Genomic DNA, 27,577 nt, shown 5'->3' with positions numbered 1-27,577 from the left:
CAAAGGTTTGTCACCCTTTTAATGATTGACAAGTTGTTTAAAAATCAAACTAATTACAGAATACAAATAACTACAAATTAATCTTTATCAATTAATCAATATTCATTATTACCAAATCAGTATTGTCTCTTTTCAGTCTTGTGTCTCAAAGCACACATGGTGGTTTCATGTTCATATATGGCTCCAGACGTCAGGCACAGAAAAGAATATTTCATTGCTCAGATTATATCAGACCCACAAAGATGAACAAGTGATATGTAGCAACACATCAGAAGCTGGAATTCAACATCTTGCTTCACTAGTAGATTATTTAGATTATGGCAGCACGTTGGTACAAGTAGCTATAAGAAGGTAGTAGTATGAAACAGGCCCTGAGGCCCGATGGTGCCCGTGCTTCTCTATGAATTCCGTAGCGTCAAGCAGATGAGAGTCAACAAATCCACTTGGATGGCATGCCAGTCCAATGCAGACTGTTTCCCCACCCAAGGCTGGTACCCACTCACAGCTGGGTGGACTGAGATACCATAGATTAAGTGCCTTGTCCAAGAACACGCATGTAACATGAGCGGGATTTGAACCCACGTCTACATATTGACAAGCCAGCCTCGTTATTTACTCAAGTACCCACAAGAGGCCAACCGTAAATAGTTTAGCATCAATTAACTTAAATAGCTGCAAAAAGGGCATTTTTTTTTTTTTATACACCCGAAGTTAGTGGAATTTCCACTGTGTGCATGCTGCTGTGCACAGAGAAGAAAGTGCGACATTGACATCACTATTTCCTAGATATACTAACATCTTCACTGTAATCATTCATTTCTCAACATATTTACCCTGCCCCATCAGTGATGTGGCGGTAGTAGGGGACCGTTTTCATTAGTCTGCGGAGAAAACTCAAAAATGGCTGGATGGATTTCCTTCAAACCTGGTGAGAATATTACTTGGACATCTAGAGGTGATTAGATTTTGGAGTAGTTTGGTCAAAGGTCAAAATCAAGGAAAACATGTCCAAAGAACACCTTTCTTTCTATACCTCAACAACCAAGAAACTTAGATGGATGATCTAAAGTACATATTGATCAGCCAAATATCTGATTGGTATGAATGACTTCCAAATTAAGTCACATGATGAAGCCATACATAGCGGAAAATACCATTACACGTGTATATTCACCTATACGGTGTGGTGTAGAGCATGGAGGATATGCATCTGACCTCTGATGCTTTTCATTGCTAAAGATAATTACTTCATTAGACATTAGAATCAACTTAATGTCAGATCGCTATTTGTTGCGATTCGCGAACAAGTGGTGCATCAACCATTCAAGTATTAACCTTGAGTTACTTTCGGGTGCATTTATTTATGCACTTATTTGTTTTTACAACTTAATATATGCACTTCTGGGTTTGGACAGGCGCTCTATGAATTCATGTTGGCTTGGTTCCCATCTATGATAAATGTTACTTAGTTATCAGCCACCATGATGTGTGGTAACTGAGTCTGTTTTACTGTACCATGATTTGCAGGAAAACTGGACTGATCCAAACAACAAACTTTTCTTCACTTATTGCTCCTTAAACACACCGTCTCCGGGTTCAGTGTACTTACAGGAGCAGATTTCATCAGTGAACTGAGCAAGTGAATCCAGCGTCACTTGACCTCCAAAATAGATACGGCAGCACTAAATGTCACGAGTGGACGGAGTCTATAGAAAGCTTTAAATCTCAGCTCCATTATAGGCCATTTTCAGTTGTACATTCAATAAAACAACTTGCTGAGAACATTTCATACACTTGTACTGAACACGTGTGTGTGGTCAACAGAAAAGATTTTAACTGCTGTAAATTATACTAGACATTCAAAAATGCTCACAGTGCAATATTTTGCAAATGTACTCTGCAAACATTATTTGATACAATCCTTTTCATTTTTCGCTTCAGAAAAAAAAAGAAGCATTTTTGCTTTGCTGCTGCAGTAGTGCAAAGATTAATTAATCATCACAAAACAAAGGAAACAAAATAAGAGTCATTTTCAGGCCAAGTGCTTTATGTAACTTCCGTCATTGAGAGTATGACATCATACCGCTGTTTCATATTCCACACAATCTTCATGAAACGTTGGGAATAAAACGTTGTGTCTCTTCCTGTGACAGTCCGTCTTCTTTTGGCAAGGTCCCTCCATCCCTCTGCTTGGGATGTGAAGGCTGCATGTGCTCTGCTGCCTGCTGGAACAATTAAGCATAAACCATAGCGTTGGATATAGTGAAGCTAGAGTACATAGTCCCCTATACTGCTAACGTAATGCTGCCAGTGCCTACAAGAGGACATGACTGCCATTACCAAAGAGGGCAAAAAGGACACAAAATACCCAGAAGTGCAAAACACTTAAGTGAATGCAGAAGCCAGAAAGCCCAGAGAGAAAGCAAAAAGAACAATAAATAAAAACCCAAGACAGACACAGCTGTTGCTCTTTGGTATGGCAGTGCATGCTCTTTGACAGCACCCGGCCAGGAGAGAGCCCCCGCTTTAACTTCATGATATCAAACTCTATGGTAAACAAATGACCATTTAGTGAGACATTAACACTTTCCTTAAAAAAAAAAAGAAAAAAAAGAAAGAAAATCCTCACAAAAAATACTCTACGTATACGTATGATATATCTGACAGCCATTTTCAGCACTCAAATCTTTAATAATATTCTATTTTAAAAAAATCTAAACTTCTACTGCAAATACAATTATCATTTGTATGCTGAAGGCCAGAACTTTTGCTCAATGTGTCTGCAGCACTGATAGCATGGCGCCGCAGCACTGTTGCCAGTCTATCAGATGAAGTGTATCCGACATTATTCCACTATTTTCAGGAACTAATCATTAGGTCACATTACAGCTGGGTAGTATAGACATTTGACATTAAGAACATCACTTGAAGACATCAAGCAATAATTATCCAGCAGCAATGAGGGAATTCAATCATCTGGACGGCTTGTTTGCAATGTAAATATTGATGTCACTGTTGTAAAAACAGGCAGAATACATACAGCTCAAACATAAATTTAACTTACCCCCCTCCCCCAAAACTGTACAATTGATAAACTGTGTTAACAATAATCCTCACATTTAGTTTGCCTAATTACTTACAGGTTTTGAGTAAAGATGGACGACATGTAATTCCTAAATGGTTAATATAATATTTTGTTAAACCCCTTGAATTCATGCTGAACATCTACAGTACACATGTTGAGTGTTTCATTTCAAAGTATATGTGGTTGTGTACAGAGGCAAAATTACCAACAGAGAACAATCACCCTAGACTACCGCCTACACCTTGATGCGCTACACTACACACAACCAACACGACACAAATAACCTTGATCAACAATGTGAGGCAGCCGTAAAAAAACAACACTCGAGGCCAACTCCAAGACAATCCCACTACTGATTATCATGTGTGGTATATACCAAGGTTACTTTCCCCTCTGCCATTCTACACAGGACTGAACCCCCTACATCCATCCATCTCAGTACACCAAGCATGAGTATGGGTATAAAATCATGAGTAAACTGACGATTAGCCACCTGCTTTTAATGGATGACATCACAAATTCCTTTCACAGCCATTTTCTTTCTTTTTTTGGACAAGCCAGTAGACGGACAAATGAATATTTCCAAGTCATTAAACATGTCTTCTTCTCCATTCATTCATAATAAGAAAAACAGTGTGGCACTGTATCGTAAATCTGTGTTAAGCAGGTGGTTCTCAAACACTGATGGATCATCCAAGAAAGAGAGTAGTGAGGGAAACCACCAAGAAATCTATGCCATTAAAAAACTGTGCACTGTGCAATTTTTGCAGTTAGTGCCATTTTACGCATCAATTTGCGCATGATTTTATATCCATCCATATAATTGCAAACGTAGGTGTGTTAAATGTTCATCAGTGTGTCTCTGTTGTGCACATCACTCTGATGACTTCTTGCTTTCAAACTATTAATGGTTCCCAGCATCACCTTTACATGTCCACAGTGGAACAATAGCTCTAGAAATGTGCCTATGCCAGCCTGGATTTTTGCATGATGCACCGCACATTTCCACACTCACGTCACTTTTGATACATTTGCACGTGGATGGGGAGACGGGGGTACGTGAGGTTTTTGTGCGTAAGCAGTAAGCACGCTTTGTACATGAGGCCCCTGGACTTTCCACCCCTTACCAGTGACTGGATAAAGGATTTTCTAACCGAGTGTCCACAAACAGTGAAGGTGGGTCCCCTCAGTTCCCCTATCCTGACACTCAGCACAGGTCCCCCCCCAGGGCTGCGTGCTGAGCCCCTTCCTGTATGCCCTATATACACATGACTGCGTCCCCTCCCTCCACTCAAACATACTTGCCAAATTTGCTGATGACATAACAGTGGTGGGCCTGATCACAGGAGGAGATAAAACAGCATACGGCAGACGGTCCAGAGGCTTGAGGCATGGTGTTCCACAAACAACCTCATGCTGAACACCATCAAAACCAAGGAGATGGTCAAAGACTTCAGGAGGGTGGGAGGAAACCACGCCCCACTTCAAATCAGTGGCTCCTGTGTGGAGAGGATCTCCTCCTTCAGGTTCCCCGGAGTGCACCTTTCCAATGACCCATTATGGCCCACCAACATGACAGCAATGGTCAAAAAAGCTCAGCAGCGGCTGCACAGGCCAATCTGCTGAGGACCTTCTGCCAAACTACAGTGGACAGCATCTGTGTGGTTTGCAACTACACAGCTGGAGACAGGAGATCACTGCAGCGAGTGATTAAAGCAGCCCAAAATATCATCGGCTGCCCCCTGCCCTCCCTGGAAGATGTTGCAACCTCCCGTGGCGTCAGCAGAGTACAGAAAACCTGCTCGGATCAGTTGCATCCGGGCCGGGGTCTCTTATGCCTCATACCCCCTGGCAGAAGATTCAGAAGCCATGGGTGCTGGACAAATCGCCTCAAAGACCGTTTTTACCTGTAGATGAACAAACTCTTGAATGCACAGGTGTGACCCCCATGCGTTCCAAATCCAAAGAAGAATCCAACCAAGTGCAATAATTATACTTACCACCGTCATGTCTTCCACTGACATATTTGACATGCTTCACTGACATGGTTATATATATTTATCTTATTCTATTTTAATTAATTTATTCTATTCTACATGTGTCTTATTCTTGTAATGGAGGGTAGATGTTTTCTCTAATTTCCTTGTATGCCCAGTTGTACAATGACAATAAACAGCTATTCTATTCTGTTTGTGCACACGCCACACATTTCTGGAAGAGTAACTCATCAAATTTATCAAACAATGTGTTTAGGTTTTTCCACAACAATGAAAGAAATGTGGTTTACTTACAGGTTGGCCCAGAGGAGTGACACAACAGAGCTTCTTCTTGAGGTGTTCAGGGAGAAAAAACAGCAGATTCCCCAACAAGGGAAAGATGGTGCTTGGAGCCACATCCTTCTCTTTCATGGGGCCTTAAAAACATATTTAACATTTTAAAGTTGTACATCTATTGGATTGCAGACTGTCTGTGTGAACAAAGTCCCCACCTGTGAGAAAACTGACGATCAGACCTGTGAGTACGACTGTGAAACAGCTGAATGCACTGTACACATGTAGGATACGAGTAAAACTTTTCAGTCCAGATGGCTCACTAAAGAAAACAGAAATAATAAGCCATTGACACAGCAGTTTAACACTGTACAAATAAACAAAGTGCTTCACAAAATAATACACCTTAAAAACTACATAATACTAATAACTGAATACAATAACAAAAATATTAAATTAAAAGTAAGAATACAAAGAATTTAAACAACACAATAAAATTTCCCACGACCAATGACAGGCAGCCGAGAACAAATACACTTTTTGTCTAAATTTTAAAATGCTGATCGACCTTGATGGTCTAATCTCAGATGACAGTTTGTTCCATAACCACGGTGCACAAACTGCAAAAGCTCTACCACCTGCTACCTTCTTCCAAACTCTAGCGACAAATAGCAGGCCGGCCCACATATAGTCAAAGCAACTTGGTACGGGTATTCAACGCTCCCTTATAAAACAATGTGACACGGATTGTGATACATGTGCTACAATACAACAGGAACAGTACGTTTTTTTATTATGGAATAATTCAATTTGGTGTGATATGATGGAATCACATACAATTATTTGTTTAATGTAGACACTCATTTTCCATGATGAATTAGAATAAGCCAAAACTGACAGTGCTTAACTTCAAATACATATTTCAGGATTAACCAGGGACCTTCTCCAGGTTTTTATTACTGTGCTGCAGCCTTTGTTCACCACTGGGGGGGGGGGTCATACACTAGCAGGAAGCACGGCGTAGAAGAAGCTGTTGTTAGCCTAGCATAACTGAACCATTATCACAGTATTCAACTGAGAATGAACGTTAAGTGTCAACATGTACATTTACCCAATATACCACCTACCACTATCTCACATGTTGATGCTGTCTTTAGCACATCAAGTTAATGTTCCTGTGACCAGTCTCAGAAGAACATTGCTCTATTTCCGAGAGCGCACAGTCGCAGTGGAACAAACTAAAGTCAACCGATTATATATTAAAAATGAGACAATCCATTCACAGCACATTTAAGTCAACTGAGGGGTCTGTGTATCACCGCAGCCGTATCTACTGCCTAATGATTTTTGATTTGTATGATCAGTGTTACACTCCTGCAACATAAGCTGCTGGTGTCATGATGTGGGTCGTTCGTATACCTCGAGGTTACATTGCTGACTGCAGTGTAAATAACAGTTGTGTTTTCCAACAGCAGAGGGCCTCTGCAGGACGGTGGTGGTGGTGGTTTGGAGCCAGCGTTACGGGTGAAGATGCTCCCCATGCCAACCCAGAAAGAAGCAGCCAGTCCGCCACCCAGACCTGCTACCGCGCCCTGGCAACAGGAACACAAGAAGTGTACAGTGACAATGAATGGACAAACTATGAAACAGTTCTGCAAAAGATCTCGTTTCTGTTTACCGATTTCAATCACTGCAGTAAGTCGAGCAGTGCCATCACCATTAACTGCTTTCAATATGAAGCACATATTAGTGTAAGTTAGTGTAAAAAGCAGAACTACACATGGCAAATGATTAATAAAAAAAGGTGCTCAAACAGATTAAACTCACAGCAGAGTTGGCCCATGGGAAGAACATTCCAAGACAAAACAAGCCGAGAAGAGGACCTCCGACCATCCCGAAGATTTTCAAAGCCACCTGCAGTTCAAGCGTGACAACAGTTGATGCAAATTTTAGGACAAACAGTCATCCTTTGATCACACAACCTGTGAGATTACCTGTAGAACAGAGTCGCCCATCAAGTGAGTGAGGTAGGCCATGGCCAAACACAAGAGCCCGTAGAACACAGCTTATTAAAAAGACAAGACCAAACTTCAGAACACATGTTCTCTGCTTATTTTTCCATCAGCTCTTTACCTCATAATATATCAAATTTAAGGCAGGCAACATTGAAACAGTTAAGATAATTATTTGCTCAGAGATAACCTAAAGCTTTAGACAGGAGCGTTGCTCTGGTCTCTGTCATGGCAGGAACATGCGGTTTGATGATGTCTTCCATCGTCACCGTGGCCAGCGAGTTAAAAGCAGATGAGATGGTGCTATAGTGTAAAAGCAAAAATAGAAAAATACTGTAATGACTTTAGTGAAATACAGTTAACTTATTCATTTTATTTATATAATGCCAAATCACAACAATGATGCCTTAAGGCACTTCACACGAGTAACGTTTAACCTTATCATCCTCTCTGAGCAAGCACTGAGCAACTTATTCACTCTTTCAAATGCCAGGGTATTTCTTCCTTCTTTTTTCCACATTATGTAGACTTTAGGGTTGCAATTTCAATTCAACTCAGTTTATCATATAGCACCAAATCACAACATACATCAGCCCAAGACTAATAATATTGCCATTCACCTGTCAATTATTTTCTCGATTAATTGAATAGTTGTGTGGCCCATTAAAATGTAAGAAAATGGTGAAAAATGTTGATCAGTTTCCCAAAGCCTAAGATTATTTACCCAAATATCTGGTTTTGGCCATAACCCAGAGATGATAGTTTTTTTTTTGTCATAGAGCAGGAAATAAACTAGTAAGGAAACCAAAAAATATTCACATTTTAGAAGCTAAAAATCAAAGAATTTGGAATTATTATTATCCCAAAAATATGACTCAAAAGGAGCAATCCATTATGAAAATAGTTGATTAATTTCGTAGTCCATTAATCAACGATACCTCATAAATGCCACAGTTACCCTTCTGAATCTCCTTTACAAACATCTAGACGGGAGTGGGAATCATGCTAGGATGTTCTTCATTGACTTCTCATCTACTTTTAATATTATTCAACCTCATCTATTAGCTGAAAAAATGTTCAATAATTTTAGCCCTAATCTTATTCTAGTAGGCTGGATATTGGATTTTCTTACCCAGAGATGTCAGAGGGTGAGGGTGAAGAGTGAGCTGTCCAGTGTGTTAACATCAACCACTGAGTCCCCACAGGGGTGTGTTCTGTCCCCTCTATTGTACATCTTATACACCAATGATTACCATAGCCATTTTGAAAATAGGCACATCATCAAGTTTGCAGATGATTCTGTTATTGTCAGCCCACTTAGATCACATGAAATTGACCATGGCCCAGTAGTAGATGAATTTGTTTCCTGGTGTGAGAATGCCTTCCTTCACCTTAACGTCGCAAAAACGTAGGATATGTCATTGATTTTAGACATTTTTCCAATATCCCCTAGCACAGTGTTATCAAGGGCCAGGATCTAGAAATAGTAACATCTTACAAATATCTGGGCACCTTGATAGATAGATGAATGAAGTTTGACTTGAACGCTGCTTCTGTGTGTAAGAAAGGCCAACAACAACTGTTTGCTCTCAGGAAACTTTGAAGTGGACAAAACTCTAATGATTTTATTTTATAGAGCTTTTCTGGGGTCTGTCCTGCTTTTTTCTATTATTTGTTGCTATGGTAACCTTTTGATCAAAGAGAAAAATGCACTTTTAGAAACTGTAAAGGTGGCCAGTCAGATCATGGGTGTGAAGTTCTGCAGCCTAACTGAAATTTTTAACAAACATATGTTAAGAAAGCCATGTACATTAGATTCTACTCATCCTCTGTTTGCTCAATACATGCTCAGAATCAGAATCACCTTTATTGTCATTGTAATTTACATTACAACAAGATGTGAGTGCAACTCCAAAAAGGTACTTTCCATGGTTTGAGTAATTTTTAGCCAAAATAAAAGTGAAATTTAACAGTAAATTATTCAGAGTATATGTACAACTAATATAAACATAAGATAAAATAAAATAAAATGAAATGTGGACCAAGTAAAATGTAAAATGAGAATTATATACAACTGTGGAATCATATTGCACGGGAATATTGCACATGGTTTACAGATATTGCACAAGAAACTTGAAAGGTGCGGATTAGAGTGATTTGTTTTTGTTCAGAGCAGTGATCGCTCTGGGGAGAAAGCTGTCCCTGAGTCTGTTTGTCCTAGTTTTGATTGACCTATACTGTCGGCTGGAGGGTAGTAGGTCAAACAGGTGGTTGCTGGGGTGGGATGTGTCTTTGCAGATGCTGGCAGCTCTGCTGAGGTAGTGAGAGCTGGCAATGTCTTCCAGGCTTGGCAGAGAGCAACCAGTGATCCCCTGGGCCGTTTTGATCACCCTCTGCAGCACTATACTGTCTGCTGCTGTGCAACCCCGTACCATACAGTGATGCTGTACGTCAGGATGCTCTCGATGGTGGCTCTGTAGAACACCAGCAGCTTCTCCTCCAGATTGTTTCTCCTGAGCACCCTCAGGAAGTGGAGTCGCTGCTGGGCTTTCTTCACCACCACTGTGGTGTTGGCAGTCCAGGAGAGGCTGTCAGAGAGCTGCACTCCCAGGAACCTGATGGAACCGACCCTTTCCACACAGTCCCCTTGGATGTAGAGCGGGGCTGGGTCAGCCCTGTTACCATCTGCCTTTACACTTCAGAACCCCAAGTGTTTCGAAACAAAGATACAAAAATTCCTTTATCCCTCTTTCTGTTGAAGTCCTTAACAACAGGAGGAGGTAGCGCTGGTCTATTTTGGTTATATGACCATTTATTTATTTGTCATTTTATCTATTAATTTACTTATTTATTTACTACAGCTGCTCTGCACTTCAATACATTAGAAGGAACTCAGAGTACAGTCCTGTTGACCAGTATTTAAAAGAGTTTGAATGGAAGTAGCAGCACAAAAGCACATGTACAAGTAACATGGAAATTAAATGGCGATGCAAAAAATAAACCATTCAAAACAATAAGGGACACAATTAGTGGAAAATCTACACTTTAGATGCTTAACATGGGCTCCTGCACATAAACAACCATTATACTGTCAGCTTAGAGAGCATGCACTGGTCACTACATCAACCACAATGTCAAAATGCCTTGAGTCCTGGACGGCAACCACCCAGGCAGACAAATACCTCTTGAAAGTAACCATCTATCTGCCACACCCAACTGAAATGTACCTTTGGCCTTTTCTAGTTGTTGGGGTCCTCAACAATGAGGCACCTGTGATGTGATCTGATTTTCCCTCATGATGCAAGTGACCAATTGGTACTCAAGGAACTTTAACATCTCGTCGTCTTCAGTCAATGGTTAAGTGTTCACGTCTCACAACCATTCAGTAAGACAGGTAGCATCAGGATCCTAAAGATTTGTCCCTTCATTATCCGGTAAAGATATTGGCATCACCAAAACCCTCTGTCAAAGGACCCTGTGACCCATGAGGCTTCTCTTGACTTCAAAGGCCGAGGACTCAGAGATGTGAGTGTCTACTGCTGAGATTAAGTGATAAGGTAATGTTGCTCTTCCTGATGCAATTCCATACGTACAATGAGAATGGGGCATGCAGTCAGCCTGCTCTGTGTCAGCCTGATCCCGTCAGATCTCAGAAGCTACGCAGAGCAGGATCTGGTTAGTACTTGGATGGGAGACCTCTTTGGAACACCAGCAGCTGTGTCTGTTTCTCCAGGTAAAACTGGAGTTGCATCAGAAAGGACATCCGGCATTAAACTTGTGCCAATTACCAATGCGGCTCTGGCTGTGCCCGCAGTGTGCCCCCCCCCCCCCCCCCCCCCCCAAAAAAAAGCAGGAGCAGCCGAATGACCAACAACAACGAGAATGAGGCATAAGTTGCTTTGGACTGGGGAGGCTAACCACTTGCTGCAAAGTACTACTCAGGCACTCTATGTAAAGATCTGCAGAATATAACCATTGGCCAAACTTGAACTTGGGTTTCAACCAATTTTTTTTTCTTTTTTCAAAATCTTTTAGGGCTGGGGTTAGCTTGATCCAAATTGGCTGAAAAGTAGTTATTGTATTAGGGCTTGATGTAGCTCAACAGATAAGGAGCTGGCCTTCCACAATGTAGACCTGGGTTCAAATCCTGCTGATGCTACCTGTTTGCGTTCTTGCAGAGGGCACTAAATCTGCACAGTCTTAGTCCAACCTGCTGTAAAAATAGGTACTGGTCTTGGGTATGGAAGCAAATGTGAGATATTGCTGTAAAGCGTTATACAGACGCAGGTTTTTTGTTCATGGGTGGACACGTAGGGCCAAAAACAAACCTCCCAGCATATGCTACCGTATATGTTCAATGATGCGGGATCCAAAATACGATCAAATCGTTCTTGACTCACACTCTACCGCTCCTCCAAATTTCATGACAATCAGTTCACATCTTGATGAGACATCCTGTTAAGCAATCAAACCAACAAATGCCAGCAAACACATAACCTCCTTATGGGAGGTAAGAGAATTTGACAATTCCAAAGCAGCCACTTTCCTGGGAGTTCCGTAAGCATATGATTTGAAATTATATAAAGGAGATCACCATTATGACTGTAAACTTTTCCATATTACAGACAAGTTTAGACCAAAATATTTGATTAGCACTGAAATAAGTCACATTACCTGAGAGCAGCACTGAACAAACAAGCAACAAACAATCCAGGCAACCCAGGCAGACCTTGTAACATATCCATGACAAAGTATATCACCATCTGTGGAAAACATCACCGCTTCAGTTTGGTTTGCACTGGAGGGTTGGAGTTCTTTATGTAGCGTGGAATAAATGTAAGGTTAACACTCAAAATGACCGCTCACTGCATCGCCAGAGGAGCTGCTCAGCTTGTCAGAATGGTCCTCTTCACAGTAACGTGCAAACATGACCAGTCCCATGACACAGCTCAGCGCCAGAGCCAGCTGCAGGGAGAGGAACGCCATGTAGCAAGACCTAGAAAAACACACAAATACTTGACTGAATTTTCTTTAGGTCATTTTGGTTCCACATGTGGTGACAGATGCTCATTTGCTTTGTTTTAATGTTGTACAGTGCAAAACATTCTGCAGTGTGTCATTACTTCAATTTTTGGTTACGAAGGGCATTTATAGCGCTGCAGAGGAACTTTTTCTTCCTTTGTGAGGGAGGACAAGTCACATTCCTGGGCACAAGGAGTGCGGCTTTAACACACCGTTCTCACAAAAAGATGCACTGAATTCCAGCGCTGTGCATCGAGGTGACGCAGACGATATTTTAGAGCATTATTAATGTGAAATTAAGATATAAGATATATTCCAAACAAGCGTATAAAGTGATATAAACACGGTCTCTGACCTAGACCATGTAAGTCAAGTGGAATGATGAGAATTTTTGCTTGTCGCTCACGGAGCTGTACGGCCCCCCCTTCTATTCAACGATGGAGCATACAGCTCTGAAAACAGAGCGGGAGTCCCGTTTCTTCACTCACATGCCCTGTTCTGATCAGGACACGTGAGCGCAGCAGACCAGGAGCGAGTGTGGACCTGGGGCAAAATGATTTTGGCAGGCGTGTGAAGTAGCATATTTGAAAACAAACAAACACTGGAGTGTCACCTTTTTTCCCTCACCAGAACTTCGATATTGCACATGCCATTGCTAAGTGTGCATGTGCCAAAAATTTGTTTTAAATAAAATAATAAAAAATGTCTGGCCAACAGCTAATCAAAGCGCACTTTTTTTTTTATTATGTGACACTTTTTAACCAATAGGCAAAATCAGATTCAATTCAATAGGGCAGTGCAGTCTCATTTGAACCCCATGTGATATCGCGGGATTTGACCACTTACTGGGACCTCGGTGCCCAATTGATTTCTACTGCGCCAAATTACAACATAAGTCACTACAGTGATGATTAGAGTCGCACCAAAATAATTTTTTTGTTAATTAAAAGATATTTAGCATTATTTTTCATTATTTCTTCAGTCCTATTTTTTGCAGGTTCATTAAAAAAAAATTCTGACCTCCAAAGTTCTCATTGGCCTAATTTATCATGGTGTTGACAGTTCTGCACAATCCACATCATGGCGCACTATCGTGCGGGTGATGAGTATGACGGCAGTGTACTGCCCTCCCATTGTGTTGCATGTTTTATTTTACTATTAGACCTGGGTGGGGGACACCTGTCACTCTAACTTCTCCATACCTGACAGCTTCTTTCTCCGTGCGTGCGCTGAGATACCTTTGGACCTGGGCTTGGTTCACTCCGTAAAGAGACAACATGAGGAACACTCCGCCAACAGCCAGAGTCCAGAATGTGTGTCTTTCTGTAGGATCTGGGTTTAGGCTGAGACAGTGCAAAAAATATGGACGTGTTTTAATATTTCACAACACTGAGGACTGGGTGAAAAATCAAGATTAATGTTTGCTGCCTGGCAACAGAAACATCAAATGATCTTCCTGTTCAACAAATTTAAAATATTCAGTTTAACAATTCACAGCAACAAAGTCACTTACTGAATATATAATTTTACTCACACACAAACTTTCATTTAGTTGTTTCAGACTGGGAAACAGTCTATTGCTGTGAAATTATTTGTAATTTGTAATGTAATGTAATTTGGCATCCATTTCCATTTTTTGAATCTTAGCAGCATCAGAAAACATTCTTGTTAATATTTTAATAATGACCACAATCATCTCACCAAGCTGGTGGGGGACAGGAGGTCTAGCCAAATCCTAAAATTAATTAAATGATTAAAAATAATATTGTACAAAAACGTGAAGTAGCTATAATCTTCTATAACATGTAACAACTTTCATCTGCTGCTTCACCTGCCACAGCTTCATGGTAGAGTGACAAAGAGAAAGACATTTCTCATAAAAAAAAGACTAAATCTAGGCTCACTTTTACCACAAAGCAAAAGATTAACTGCTTTAATTGTAATACAGTGCATTCAGAAAGTATTCACAGTGCTTTTTCCACTTTTTTTATGTTACAGCCTTATTCCAAAATGGATGAAATTCATTTTTCCTCAAAATTCTACACACAATTCCCATAATGACAATGTGACAAGGTTTTTTTTTTTTTTTTTAGATTTTTGCAAATGTATTAAAAATAAAAATAAGTACTCACAGCCTTCGCCATGGTGCATCCTGTTTCTACTGATCCTTGAGATGTTTCTACAGCTTAACTGGAGTCCACTGGGGGTAAATTCAGTTGACTGTACATGATTTGGAAAGACACACACCTGTCTACATATAAGATCCCACAGTTGACAGTGCATGTCAGAGCACAAACCAAGCATGAAGTCAAAGGAACTGACTGTAGACCTCCGAGACAGGATTGTCTGGAGCCAGAAATCTGAGGAAGGGTACAGAAATGTTTCTACTGCTTTGAAGGTCCCAATGAACACAGTGTTCTCCATCATCCCTAAATAGAAGATGTTGAGATCCACCAGGGCTCTTCCTTGAGCTGGCTACACATCTAAACAGAGCGATCGGGGAAAAGGGCCTTAACAGGGAGGTGACCAAGAACCTGATGGTCATGCTGTCAGAGCTGCAGCATTCCTCTGTGGAGAGAGGAGAACTTTCCAGAAGGAAAACCATCTCTGCAGCAATTCACCAATCAGGCCTGTATGGTTGAGTGGCTAGACAGAAGTCACTTCTTAGTAAAAGGCACATGGCAGACCGCCTGGAGTTTGTCAAAAGGCACCTGAAGGACTCTCAGACCACAAGAAACAAAATTCACTTATCTGATGAGACAAAGATTGAACTCTTTGGTGTGAATCCAGGTGTCATGTTTGGAGGAAACCAGGCAACATCCCTACAGTGAAGCATGGTGGTGGCAGCATCATGCTGTGGGGATGTTTTTTTAGCAGCAGGAACTGGGAGACTAGTCAGGACTGAGGGAAAGATGAATGCAGCAATTTACATTCTGGATGAAAACTGCTCCAGAGTGCTCTTGACCTCAGACTGGGGGGACAGCTCATCTTTCACCAGGACAATGACTAAGCACACAGTCAAGATATCAAAAGAGTGGCTTCAGGGCAGCTCTGTGAATGTCCTTGAGTAACCCATCCAGAGCACAGACCTGGAGAGATCTGAAAATAGCTGTGCACTGACGCTCCCCATCCAACCTGATGGAGACTGAAAGGTGCTGCAAGAGGAATGGACAAAACTGCCCAAAGATAGGTGCACCAAAGCTGTGGGATCATATTCAAGAAGACTTGAGGCTGTAATTGCTGTCAAAGGTGCATCAACAAAGCACTGATCAAAGGTTGTGAATATATGTGATTTCTTAGTTGTTTTTTTTAAATAAATATTTTTAATAAATTTGCAAATAAAAAAAATGTTTGTCATTTTGTCATTATGGGGTGTTGTGAGTCAATGTCTGCATATATATTCTTCTGAAATACAAACATACTTAAGACCAGCGATGCGGTTTCCCTCCCAGACTTTTCTCCAGACTTCAGACACTCCTCCAGTCTGCTGTATTCCCACAACTATGACAGCCAACTGCCCCACGAACATCACAACAGTCTGAAAGACGTCTGTCCAAATCACAGCCTTCAGCCCGCCCTAGTAAATATTAGAAAACAATTATCTTTTACTAAAGCCATTTCTAAGGAATCGTATAATTACGAGCCCATCTTGCTGCCTTTCTACACATTTCTGTTGATTAAAGATTTCAAACTTGAGTTAACTGCCAACGTCATCAGTCACTGAACATTTTTTTACATTCAGAAATATGCAAACCCAGCAATTTTACTGCACCTACAACTTGACTACAAAACCGTAGTCAGGAAGAGCATCCAGTGTAAAACTTGTGCCAAATACCAGTGGTGATACGGCTCTATCTGCTGTGGCGATCCCGAACAAAAAAAAAAAAAAAAAAAAAGAGGAGCAGCCAAAAGGACAAGGACTCTGAATATAATAAGTTACCATCAGGACCAGACTTGATCTGACCTTTAGGTCCTCCACTGGAACAACCCCATATTTACAATATGGTTGGAGTCAATTCTACAACATATTTCAAGCCAAAAATAAGCCCCCTTTTACACAGGATGGCAGAAGTTGTGAGTCTGTCACACTACTTAAAACGTGCCTGATCTGCAGATTTGATACGAAAACACCTGTGTAACCGCTTCAGTGGCCCTTGTGCATGTTGTTTGTCTCACGTGGAGTTTGTGCACTACAGATGACATCACATTTCCACTGAGATCTGCCACTTTTGACATATTTGGTGGATTTTGAGCTTTCAGAAGTCCAGAGTGAACCATCAGCCACAGGAAAGATATAAAACAAATCTCACCACCTGATCTGTTCAGTTTTGAACACGCACAAAAGTTTCTGATGAACTCCGCGGACACCAGTGGACGAAAAAATTATTTTGCACCTTAAAAACTGAGCTTCATACTTCACTGCAACCATGGCGGTTTATGAGAGGATACAGAAAGTACTTTGTAAGGTCCTGGCAGCAGATAAGCGCCTCTTTGGTGTCATATGGCGTTCAACGCGATTTCATGACGGCACAAGGACCCCTAGCCAGGCCCTGTGCTTGTGTAAAGGGGGTTTAACAGTAACTTGTTTTGTTTTACCTTTGAAAATTACAAAACTGGAACTGAACATTTCTAATCAATAGGATTTATTAGTTCTGCTTCCAGTTCAATTGCTCCAGTACATCACAATAATACTTTACCATTGTTGTGTACAATGTGCACACTATTCCAGTGGCCAACACCGCTCCCCATAATTTAAATCCAGTAACTGCAAAGAAAACATTATCACACAGATGCACCAATCTCATATCAAAATGACTGAAAACAAAGAAGCAGAATATGAACCTTACTTAAATACCTGCATTCAGTGCAAAGGCAGGAGTATACACACACACTCCCATATAGATAACCTATAAGAAAGGTGTTTCACACACTGTTCACTTTACGCAGGAGTATAAAGCAAATAATGCATTTTATATACAAGCATTTTAAAGCTTTATTATATCTTTTACTGCACCTACCATCTGAAAGATGAAGGTCAAAGTTCCACAGATCTGCACTGCTTTGCTGAAGCGTAGTTCGAGATACTGTGAAAAAGAATCTGGCTTTAGTTGCTTTGGTGTAAATCCAGAACAACCAAATGTAAAACAATTTCGACATTACCTGGTAAACGCTGGAAAGACGCAGTCTGTACAACACTGGAATGAAAACCTGAGCTGGAATGAGGAGGCCCAGAATGTAGGCACAGCCGATGAACCAGTACTGAGTGCCGTGCACGTAGATCTCTGCTGGCACGCCGATAATAGCCACAGCAGATTGGAATGAAGCGATGAGAGACAGGGAGACCGGAAGGCAGTGCATGCTTCTGTCTGCCATCAAAAACTCCTGTGTGGTGTGCTGACGCCCGCCGGAAAGTGCGTAATACAGCCCGATGCTCACAGAGGCCGCCAACAGCATGGCAAATATGACGTAGTCTACAACAGTGAAGTGCTTCTGGTCAGACGGGTCCATCCTGAAAGTCCCTGAGGCCCAGTTACAGCTGGAGAAGGGCACGTTCTCTTCCAGTCGCACTGCTTAAAGAAAAAGGGCACATCTTTGCCCACTCACACCAGACAGGCCATCCCAGCGGCCTTGAAGAAGAAGAAAAAAAGTGTAGCAAATTAGAAACACTGAATAAACATCTGCGAGTATTGCTTTGTGGATATTTAATACACACGCCTAAAACTGGAACCTGCTGCATAATACTGGTTGTCAGTTACAAGAAACAACTCAAACAAACTGTCTGCGCTACCATTTACCTCAACTGAAATGTTTGCAGCAGAAAAATGCTGTGTTATAAATGCTTTGGACTTTTTGACAGGACTCAGAGCGGAGCAGGAAGACACCGAGGTCAACCAAACTCTGTGTCAACTTTCCCCTGCACTCAACCATCCATAACAAAATACACAAATCTCACTTGGAATCACACTGACCTGTATTTGCAGTTCATTCAGAGTCGCAGGGAGGTTTGTACCTGTCTCGTGCCCGGAATGTCGGATTCTCATTTTGTCTCAATTTAGTTTCATGGGTAAGCAGCCCATCACAAAGTTGTCTCACATTTTGCACACTTTTCTGTCCCACGGAAACTAAATTGAAAAGGGTTTGAGATGCACGTGATGACTCCGTGATGATTTTGATAGAAAATTTGTCATGCAAATATTTTGAATATGCTTAAAATTCCAGCAACACGAGACCAAGGCCCTGCCACTCAAGGGAAGACACTGAGAAACCCTGCCAACATTTTAAGACATTTTGGACAATCCCTCCCATATGCCGTTCAGAATTTGGCACAAACAGTAGCAGTCCAGTGGGATACCAGCTTTACAGGATAAATTCAGTAAATGAAAGGCATCAGAGTGCTCATGCAAAACCTGCACTCTGAACAAATGTGACTTCCTTTTATGACTTCATCATGGCACCACTTATGCCAATCAATCAACAATATTTTGCTGATCAATATAATCTTCAGATTACCTTTCTAACCCTACTGGTTGCTGAGATACAACAGAAAATATGTTTTTCCCCACCATGTTTTTGATGTTTCTGACTTTTGTCCAATTCTCTCCAAAAGTTTATCATCTTGACATATCTGCCCAATTATTATTCTCACCAAGTTTGGTGAAAATCCACCCATAGCACAAATTACAACATCATGTTTCTGTATCTAGAGGGGTCTCTCCATCTCTCTTGTGCCAGACCATATCGCCAAGCTGCGCAGAGCGCAGACCAGCAGTGAACACCAAAAAGAGTCCATTCAGAGGCGACAATATTCATTAGCTGTACACTATTACTGTACACAGACATTTGTAACTCATATGCAGTCAAAATAAATAAATAAATAAAAATCCATTCCTTTGATGCATTTTTGTGTCGACTCATCAGGCCAGAGAATTATTCCTCGTTGGATGTTTTTTTTTTTTGTATCAGGTCTCTCTGGAGAATCCTTAGTTACCACTGGAATCACTGTCACATGAGCCGTTACTTACTGAGACATAGGTGAGGCTACCTGAAGAAGAAGAGGCTTGTCATTGTACACACCTGGATACATACAATGAAAACTGTCCTCTGAATTTAATTAATTTAATTACTTTAATTACAGGTAGACACATTCCAACCACTAGGAGCAGTGGCCAAACACAGTCCAGTGCCCAGGAATCAGATATTCCAACACTTGCGTTGTGAAGGAATATCAGATATTGCAACCATGGAGCTGTGACTGGTGATGAAATAGACAAAAGTTATCCTATTCAGCACTTGGCAGCCCCCTGCATTTCCCAGAATGCACTGTGGCGCCAGAAGAGTTCCGGCTTCTCCCAGTGCATGTAAACAATGGCTAATGAGGATGTGGATGCCGTTGATCCAGCGAGTTCACGGGCGATTATGACGATGACATGTTATCCCAAATTGAGAGGGCTATCTAGAGGAGGTGTAGCACCTGTGATGAACTTCTGCTGTGCCCCGATGTTGTCCATACTTCACAAGGTTTGTTTACATTGTACCCTGATCTGGAACTCTGCTGAAACAGACCTCTTGCATGAGTCACGGACCACAAGATGGCGTGAGATTCACAAATGCGAAACAGCGAATTCACAGTTTCTCCAATTACAGCCACAGAAGCCTATAACGTCTTCAAAGCTGTCAGGGTGCCTTGGTGGCTTCCCTCACTAAACGCCTTCTTGAAGAGTCACTCAGTTTTTAAGAACTGCCTACAACAGACAGATTTACCGTACAGTACCATACCATTTGGATTTCTTAATGATTGACATAATTCATAGTTGGAAATGATCAAAAGAATAGACTCGTCTAAAAAAAAAAAAAAAAAGAATATCTGTAACACTTATAATCTGCTTGAACAATAATTCTCACATTTAGTTTGTCCAGTAACTTTTGTGTGTGAGTGCGTATGTGCACGGGTTTAAGTGATGTTAAACCCCTTGAATTACAGCTGAAACTCAACACTTCAGATATATAGTGAATATTTCATTTAAACTGGTGGTGGTGTTCAGAGACAAAAATTAAATACTTATCGACCTAACTGTCGCATAAATTCTAAAACGAACCACTGTGAAGGAAAAATAAAATCGCTTCTGTCATTCAAACTTGCCCCTATTTCTAAGATCAACTTGGCGCAAATCAGTGACTGTAACTGCGTCAATCAAAGATGATCTTTGCGCCACACGCACTCAATCTGCGCTTGGTATTCATCGTTTTCACCAGCAGGTGTCCACCGAACTTTAACAGACCTTAACACTATTTGACAGGTGTAAACCTAGTGCTTCAACATAAATACATGTCGCGTCCTCATCATTAAATACCACATAACATATCCAGATCTGAAAACACGGGTGTAGAAAGAAGGACATGAAAATGTGTAACAGCCTCACCTTCAGCGAGCAGCGCTGCTGTGACACAAACTTGAACCACGCTGTCTGAGGGACGGTCAACAGCGCAGCGTTTGTAAACAAAAAATGACGACGTCGTGGTTAGCGCCTTTTAAAAGACGAACTTTTATTACATCTTCGCTTTTCTGTTATTCATATTCAGATGCACAGTGTATTCAATTAACCGAAAACCATCATTTGACGCACATGAACAACTCCACGTTTTTTCAATTTACTTCCGGGTTCGCCGTCATGACGTCAGCACGCACCTCCCACTGGTGTAGTGTTGATGTCATGTCGTCCGAGGACTTTTCGGACTCTTTACTGGAGAACTCCAACTTGACCTGTGTAATATAATTTGACAGAGTTGGTCCTGATGATGTTTCAACTCAATGTAGCACTCTAAAATAAAACGGTATGAAAGTTATTTTGTAATTCCATAACGTCACGTTCAGCAGCGGCCGTAAAGCATCATGGGATTGGAAGTGCCCTAAAAGTCCGCAGATATTTTCCGACGTAAGAACCGCCAAATTCGAAAATGCTGTTGCTTTTTTAGAGCAAGCGTCTTACTTCACCACCTGAATTATCTGAGACGCTCTAAATAGTGACATGGAGTCGGCGCCAACAAAAGGTGACTTTGCCCGTGAAATTTAACGAAGCGTTATCACGCATAAACCGGTTGTTAGCATGCTTATTAGCTAATGATGGCTAAAGGAAGGGGCGGGGGTGGGGGGCGTTTGTTTCTTATTTTTAAATTTACTTATTTTTTAGGTGTTTTGAGCCACCTGAGTATGCTGGAGGCGCAGGTGAGGAGTCGTAAAACACAGCAGAAGAGTCGAGTGATGGAGCTGAAGGCAAAAGTGGAAGCTCTGATCAGCCAAAGAGACCAGCTGAAGACACAAATACAGACACACAAAGTAAGACACAACAGACACAGTCTCTGTCACAACACTGTCAAGTCTGCAAGCCCTAAACTGTCTCAGAAAATCTTTCTTGACTGCATATTTAATTGAGCCGACGATCAGTTGATTAATTTGTGGTAAACTTGGATGCACCAGATCAGTCTCAAAAACAACTTTGTTTTGCTTCTGTATAATATCTCATAGATGTGTCTGCTATCTGCTAGGTGGTTAGTGGATGCTGGATGGATCAGGCATTTGCATGTATGTTTCTCTCACTGCAGAAACACTGCACTTTGTGCGCACTGCCACAAGTGGAGAGAAATATGATGCCCAGTATGTTTGCAAATACAGAATAAAAAAACACAACAGTTAAACCAGAATTAAAGAAGAGATAGAACATGTGGCTGAGGATGGTACCAAAAGTGTTTTGTTCATACTGCAAACTGGTGAAGGCAAACTTAAAAAATTGCATTGAAATGTTTTGAAGCCTTTCAAACAATTTTAAATAAATTTTCTGGATTTCCATGAAATGGAAGGCCTCATAATCTGGGTTAAAATGTGCAACAGAACGGGAAGTAAAAATAGAACTAAGGTAGTTAGTGCCTTAGTTGAGTATGAGTGCCTGGGGATGGTGCCAAAACATTTCTTGTAACTCAAACCACTCAAAACCTTTTGTGTTCTGTACACTGTTTTGAAGTCCCCTTGAAGAGGAAGAGGAAGTTTATAAAAGCGTCGCAAAACTTCACGAAACAGCCGTGGTATGTAGAGATGGACTAAGCAGTGAAGCACAGTTGCGATACAAGATGAAGAAATTAATTGGTGGTGAAGATCCGTATGAAATACTATCATTTGCGTGGTGAAGATCCATATGAAATACCATCATTTGCGTGGTCTCTGCTTAGTGTAGTGCATGGATGTCATGAATTATTTATTATTTTAACCTAGCTCCTATACATCAGAGGACTTGAAAAAGTATGAAAGCTGGGGTACGTACAGCGCATCCGGAAAATATTCACAGCGCTTCACTTTTTCCACATTTTATGTTACAGTCTTATTCCAAAATTGAGTAAATACATTTTTTCCCCTCAAAATTCTACTCACAACACCCCATAATGACAACATGAAAAGTGTTTTTTTTTTTTTTTGCACAAATTTATTAAAAATAAAAAACTAAGGAATCACATGTACATAAGAATTTACACCCTTTGCTCAATACTTTGTTGATGCACTTTGGCAGCAATTACAGCCTCAAGTCTTCTTGAATATGGTGCCACAAGCTTGGCGCACCTACAGTGCAGTGAAAAAGTTAGTGCCCCCTTGAGCTTTTACATGTTTGAAATTTTTTTTTAGAAAATCAACAAAGGAAACAAAAATCCAGGCTTTTTCTATTAAAATTTCTAAAATTATGCCCTTTAAACTCAGTGAAAAGTAGTCTCTACATTATGAATTAAAAGAAATAAAAATCTAAAAGCCAAAATGATGGTGTGAATAAGAAAGTCCACCCTCTAGTATAACACACATAAACCATCACTTTTACAGCCAGTCTTCAGACAAGACGGATACATGAACATTTCCAAGACACTGATTATGTCTTAGACTTTATTTACACCAATTAAGAATAAATACAAGCAGTATGGTACTATATGGTAAATCTGTGTGGAGCAGATAGTTCTTAAAAACTAATGGACCATGCAAAGAAAAAAAAACACCCACACAGCCCTGAAGAAGTTATATGCTTCTGTGGCTGCGACTGGAGAAATTGTGTGTAGTGCAAGTTATGAATTTTACATCACCAGTTATACAGTTTCATGATGAAGTGGTGTAGAAAAGGATTAGAAAAAAGAAAACTTGAAAGTTCAGCTACAGTTTACTGCTTCCAGTTGAATATTGCAAATGTCATCGGCAGAAGCCAGGTCAGTCTGTGACCAAGTCTTCTTCCAGAGTCCTTCTATGACTCTGTGGTGGCATCAGCCATCCTGTATGGTGTGGTCTGCTGGAGCAGCAGCATCACAGAGAGGGACAGGAAAAGACTGGATAAGATCATCAGGAAATCCTGCTCTGTCCTGGGCTGTCCTCTGGACTCTGTGCAGGACGTGGGGGACAGGAGGGTCCTGGCTAAACTTACATCTATGCTGGACCACGAATGTCACCCCCTGCTGGACGTTCTGTCTACTCTGGAGAGCAGTTTCAGTGACAGACTCATCCACCCTCGCTGTGTGAGGGAGAGATTCTGCAGATCGTTTCTCCCGGCTGCTGTCAGACTGTACAATGAACAATGCTAGTACTGTGGTAACCATAGCAACCAGGTCATTAATCATGTCATTACCTGCTGTATTTATTAGGTGCAATAATTTAACTTATGGTGCACTTATGGTGCACTCAAGTCACTTTACATACATTACATTACATATTCCATATATATATATATATATATATATATATATATTTTTTTTTTTTTTTTAACCTGTCCATATTGTAAATATCAGAGTAACTTATCGTACATCTCACGGTGAAGTCATTTTATCTGATCACTCTCACATCCTGACAGTGTATATCATCCCGGCAGTGCAGCATTGAACTGAACAATGGTAGCCTTAGCTTTACCCGGCACTCAGTGCTTTTTTTTAGTTCTTGTTTTTAAGAGATGCTTGTTTGTTTTATTGCATGCCCTTCTGTCTACTCCTACTGTTCTATGCTGCGATGTGACACTGAAATTTCCCCATTGAGGGATGAATAAAGGCTTTCTTATGTTATCTTATGTCTTCAGCGTGCAGCGTTAGTGGGATGCTCAGTGGGACTGAGGCAGTTTACTTAGCACTGTAAATAATACTGCATCTAAAAATTATGTGATTTATCACTAACTTTACTTACAAACCCTACTTATGCTTGTCTTGCTGATAAATTGATAGGTTTTCTTTGCTTTCTCTTGCCACAGAATCTCTACAAACTGAGGCTGTCCATGGACAAACAGGCTCTGCATGAAACTGATGAGGAAATAGACAAAGGTTCAGAGAACTACCAACTTCTGCAACTGATGGCCAGATATACACAGCTGAAAGACCTTCTCTATGCCCACCACATGATTGGTACAGACTACCAGCTGATTTATTATCTTCTTTTCATGTCATTTAGTCTGTATTTCCAAGTGATGCATTTCATTCATATTTTCTGAAAATGGAAGACTGAAAAATTAATACCCAGCAGGAGATTTGTTATTTCTGTCTTTCTTCATGCACACAGTTCAGTATCCCGGTTTCACTCCATTTTGTCAATCTCTCTTCACCATTTCTGTTGTAATCACTGATGTCACCAGGTGGATATGATGTCATAAAGACTCGTCAAGGAAACGGAGTGTGTGTGTCTCTGGCGACTTCTTACGAAGGTGTCTACTTAGACACATATAACCTGGAGATCAGCTTGAAGCCAAAGCTGAAGATCACTCGGCATAACATTCCACCATTCATTCCTTTGACTGACCTCGCTGAGCAGAACAACATGCAGACAGACATCAGAGCTTTTCTGGACACGCTTAGCCAGCATCTCAATGCCTTTGCCAGTCGAAAGCAACAGCTGAAACTTGTTAAGGTCCCAGAGTTTACTTTTTCATTTGTATGATATTTTACATTCTCTCTGACAGTTGTTGTAGTCAATAATTGAGTAACTGTGTTGTGACCATAGCATGAAAAACATAATGGTGGAAGAAGTACCATACTTTGATCTTTCAGTACTTAATAATACACTATAGAAATACTGTTACAAGTGCCAATAGTGCATTGAAAATGTTGTGTAAAAGTACAAAAATATTAGCATCAAAATATACTTTAACTACCAAAAGTAAAATTGCTCAAAATGCAGAATAGCTTAGTTCTGAATAATATCTACTTTATTGTTGGATTATAATCACTGATACATTCATGTATTCATCATCACTGTAATGTTGCAGCTGGTAAACATGGATGCATTTTAAATTGTTTTGTATTTTATATATTACTTTACATAATACTGGGTAGCTTTTACCCCAGTGGACCAGTAAAGCCTCATTGTTGTAATATTTATCTGTTGGTTATATTTTTATTGCTAATTTGAATTGCCAAAATAACTTATTTATGTACTACATTTATCTGACACCTAAGGCTGTCGGATAAACGTAGTGAAGTACAAAGTATATTTGCCTTTCAGATGTAATGGAGTGTAAGTATAAAGTAGCACAAAATAGGGAAAAAAAAAAGTACAAGTACCTCAAATTTGTACTTTACATGACTTACAAATTTGTAAGACATGTACATTTATACAATTTATGTTTATGCACTGTGCAAGGTTTGTAACTGAGTGCACAGTATTCAGAGTAATATTAATCTTAGCACTGTGTGTATTCTGTAAGAAGCAAACACTAAGTATATTTTCTTCACGTCGTTTGTAGGAACTCCACAAGTCTGTCCAAGTGATGGAGAGTAACGTTTTGTGTTCAGTGTTGGTGCTGATGCTCACTGTGCCAAAAGACAAAACTGCTCTTCTCTGTACGATTGAATATGCTGACCCCAGCAGATGTCTTCCAACAAAAGTCACCTTTGATAGTGAAGGTAGGATTGTTGCATTACAGGAAAGAAGCAAAGATCTAACACCAGCATGAATGCAGTCAAGTCTGACTGTTAGGGGTTTTTTAGGGGGCCGCTACCAAAAAAAATTGACTATGCCGATATATCTGCTGATATTTGTAGTGTAGCGGATCACAGTTGATCCTTACAGACTGGAGCAATAATATTACTCGTATGTGCTGCCATTACACACCTGCAAAGGATGATGGAAACCTGCTGTCCTTTTGGCCATTTCCACACGTATGCTGGTATTTTGGAAAATGTAGTGTAGCTAATGTCATCCACACACAAACTGTATTTTAGGTTCCTGAAAACAGTTTTTACAAAACTCCTGCCAGGATGAAGAGTTTCAGAAATGCTGTTTTAATGTTTGCATATAGACGAGAAAAAGTTTTTATCTTGCAATGTGACAGTGTGCACCTTTCATCTCTTATTTGACATCAGACAGTGTGCTGCGTTTGCTCACAGTGGAATCCTGCAGACTCACCCTGGGTGTGAAAATGAGAAATATGTCCCTTTATCAGTTTTATTTAAACATGAGCTAATAATGGCACTGGGGGTGGCATCATGCCAGGATGTTTTTTTGTTTCTCTGATTTATACTACGTATCAGAAAAGTGTCTTGGTCAAAATGATGCTATGCTAGCCTTGTACATTAAATTCCACAAAAGATCTGAGTTGTTGTTGATTTTTTTTTTTTTTTTGTATGTACATAATCTAAAAAGCCATATTGTAAAGCAGAAGATAAAGTTAAATGAAGCCAAAAGAGGAAATGAGTCAAAAAGACCCATGACAGTTAGAAATAAATTTGGCTGTTTAAAGCATCACACACAATCAGTATTTGATTAATGAAGTAGTAGTTACTTCACTCAGTAGGTTTGCACACTAATGAAATGGTATTCTGATCCAGAAATGTATACAGAGAATACAACTCCAATATACAGTATGATAAAAGTTATATACTGTATTTGACCTCTGTAGTACTAATGCTGAACTTTTTGTTTTTCTCTGTAACGTGGTAATTTGTGTGCAGTGATTCTTCCTGTAATTCTTGTTTACTGTTTCTTGCAGAAAATGAGCTGCCAGAATCTCTAGAGTGGAAGAAAAACTCCAGCCTGCTCATGGATACTCCTGTACACAAAGTTTTAACATCCATGAGGAACATGAGACATATTCTTTAATTTTTGGGGAAATTAAGCATTTTATGTGTATGAAACTGATGTTTGTTATAACATGTTATTGGAAAAAATAATGTACATAAATTGACAATAAAGA

General features: G+C 40.4%; 2 protein-coding genes across 4 annotated transcripts; one reads left to right on the top strand and one right to left on the bottom strand.

Annotated features, from left to right (window-relative positions):
- Window positions 1-21,029, bottom strand: slc5a6b (solute carrier family 5 member 6). 2 transcript variants are annotated; one of them, XM_034159337.1, is made up of 16 exons: window positions 20,810-21,029; window positions 17,550-18,016; window positions 17,408-17,473; window positions 17,245-17,296; window positions 17,087-17,154; window positions 15,812-15,966; window positions 13,592-13,732; window positions 12,234-12,363; window positions 12,042-12,130; window positions 7,558-7,670; window positions 7,350-7,420; window positions 7,183-7,269; window positions 6,775-6,947; window positions 5,574-5,677; window positions 5,377-5,498; window positions 1-2,225 (listed from the first exon to the last, which is right to left on the bottom strand). In XM_034159337.1, the coding sequence occupies exons 2-16, from the start codon at window positions 17,895-17,897 to the stop codon at window positions 2,109-2,111; spliced, it is 1,836 nt and encodes a 611-aa protein (XP_034015228.1). In that variant the 5' UTR covers window positions 17,898-18,016; window positions 20,810-21,029; the 3' UTR covers window positions 1-2,108. The 2 variants fall into 2 exon arrangements, with proteins under 2 accessions (XP_034015228.1, XP_034015229.1); XM_034159338.1 differs by having other exon boundaries at window positions 1-2,222.
- Window positions 19,776-27,577, top strand: cenpo (centromere protein O). 2 transcript variants are annotated; one of them, XM_034159340.1, is made up of 6 exons: window positions 19,776-19,907; window positions 21,578-21,723; window positions 24,644-24,794; window positions 25,022-25,293; window positions 26,129-26,288; window positions 27,374-27,577. In XM_034159340.1, the coding sequence occupies exons 2-6, from the start codon at window positions 21,598-21,600 to the stop codon at window positions 27,481-27,483; spliced, it is 819 nt and encodes a 272-aa protein (XP_034015231.1). In that variant the 5' UTR covers window positions 19,776-19,907; window positions 21,578-21,597; the 3' UTR covers window positions 27,484-27,577. The 2 variants fall into 2 exon arrangements, with proteins under 2 accessions (XP_034015231.1, XP_034015230.1); XM_034159339.1 differs by lacking the exon at window positions 19,776-19,907 and adding an exon at window positions 21,258-21,437.

The sequence above is a fragment of the Thalassophryne amazonica genome, chromosome 19 (genome assembly GCF_902500255.1).
Source record: "Thalassophryne amazonica chromosome 19, fThaAma1.1, whole genome shotgun sequence".
Classification (NCBI taxonomy): Eukaryota; Metazoa; Chordata; class Actinopteri; order Batrachoidiformes; family Batrachoididae; genus Thalassophryne; species Thalassophryne amazonica.
The sequence above is the reverse complement of the archived record's forward strand: the minus strand, read 5'-3'. Positions and strand labels throughout refer to the sequence as shown.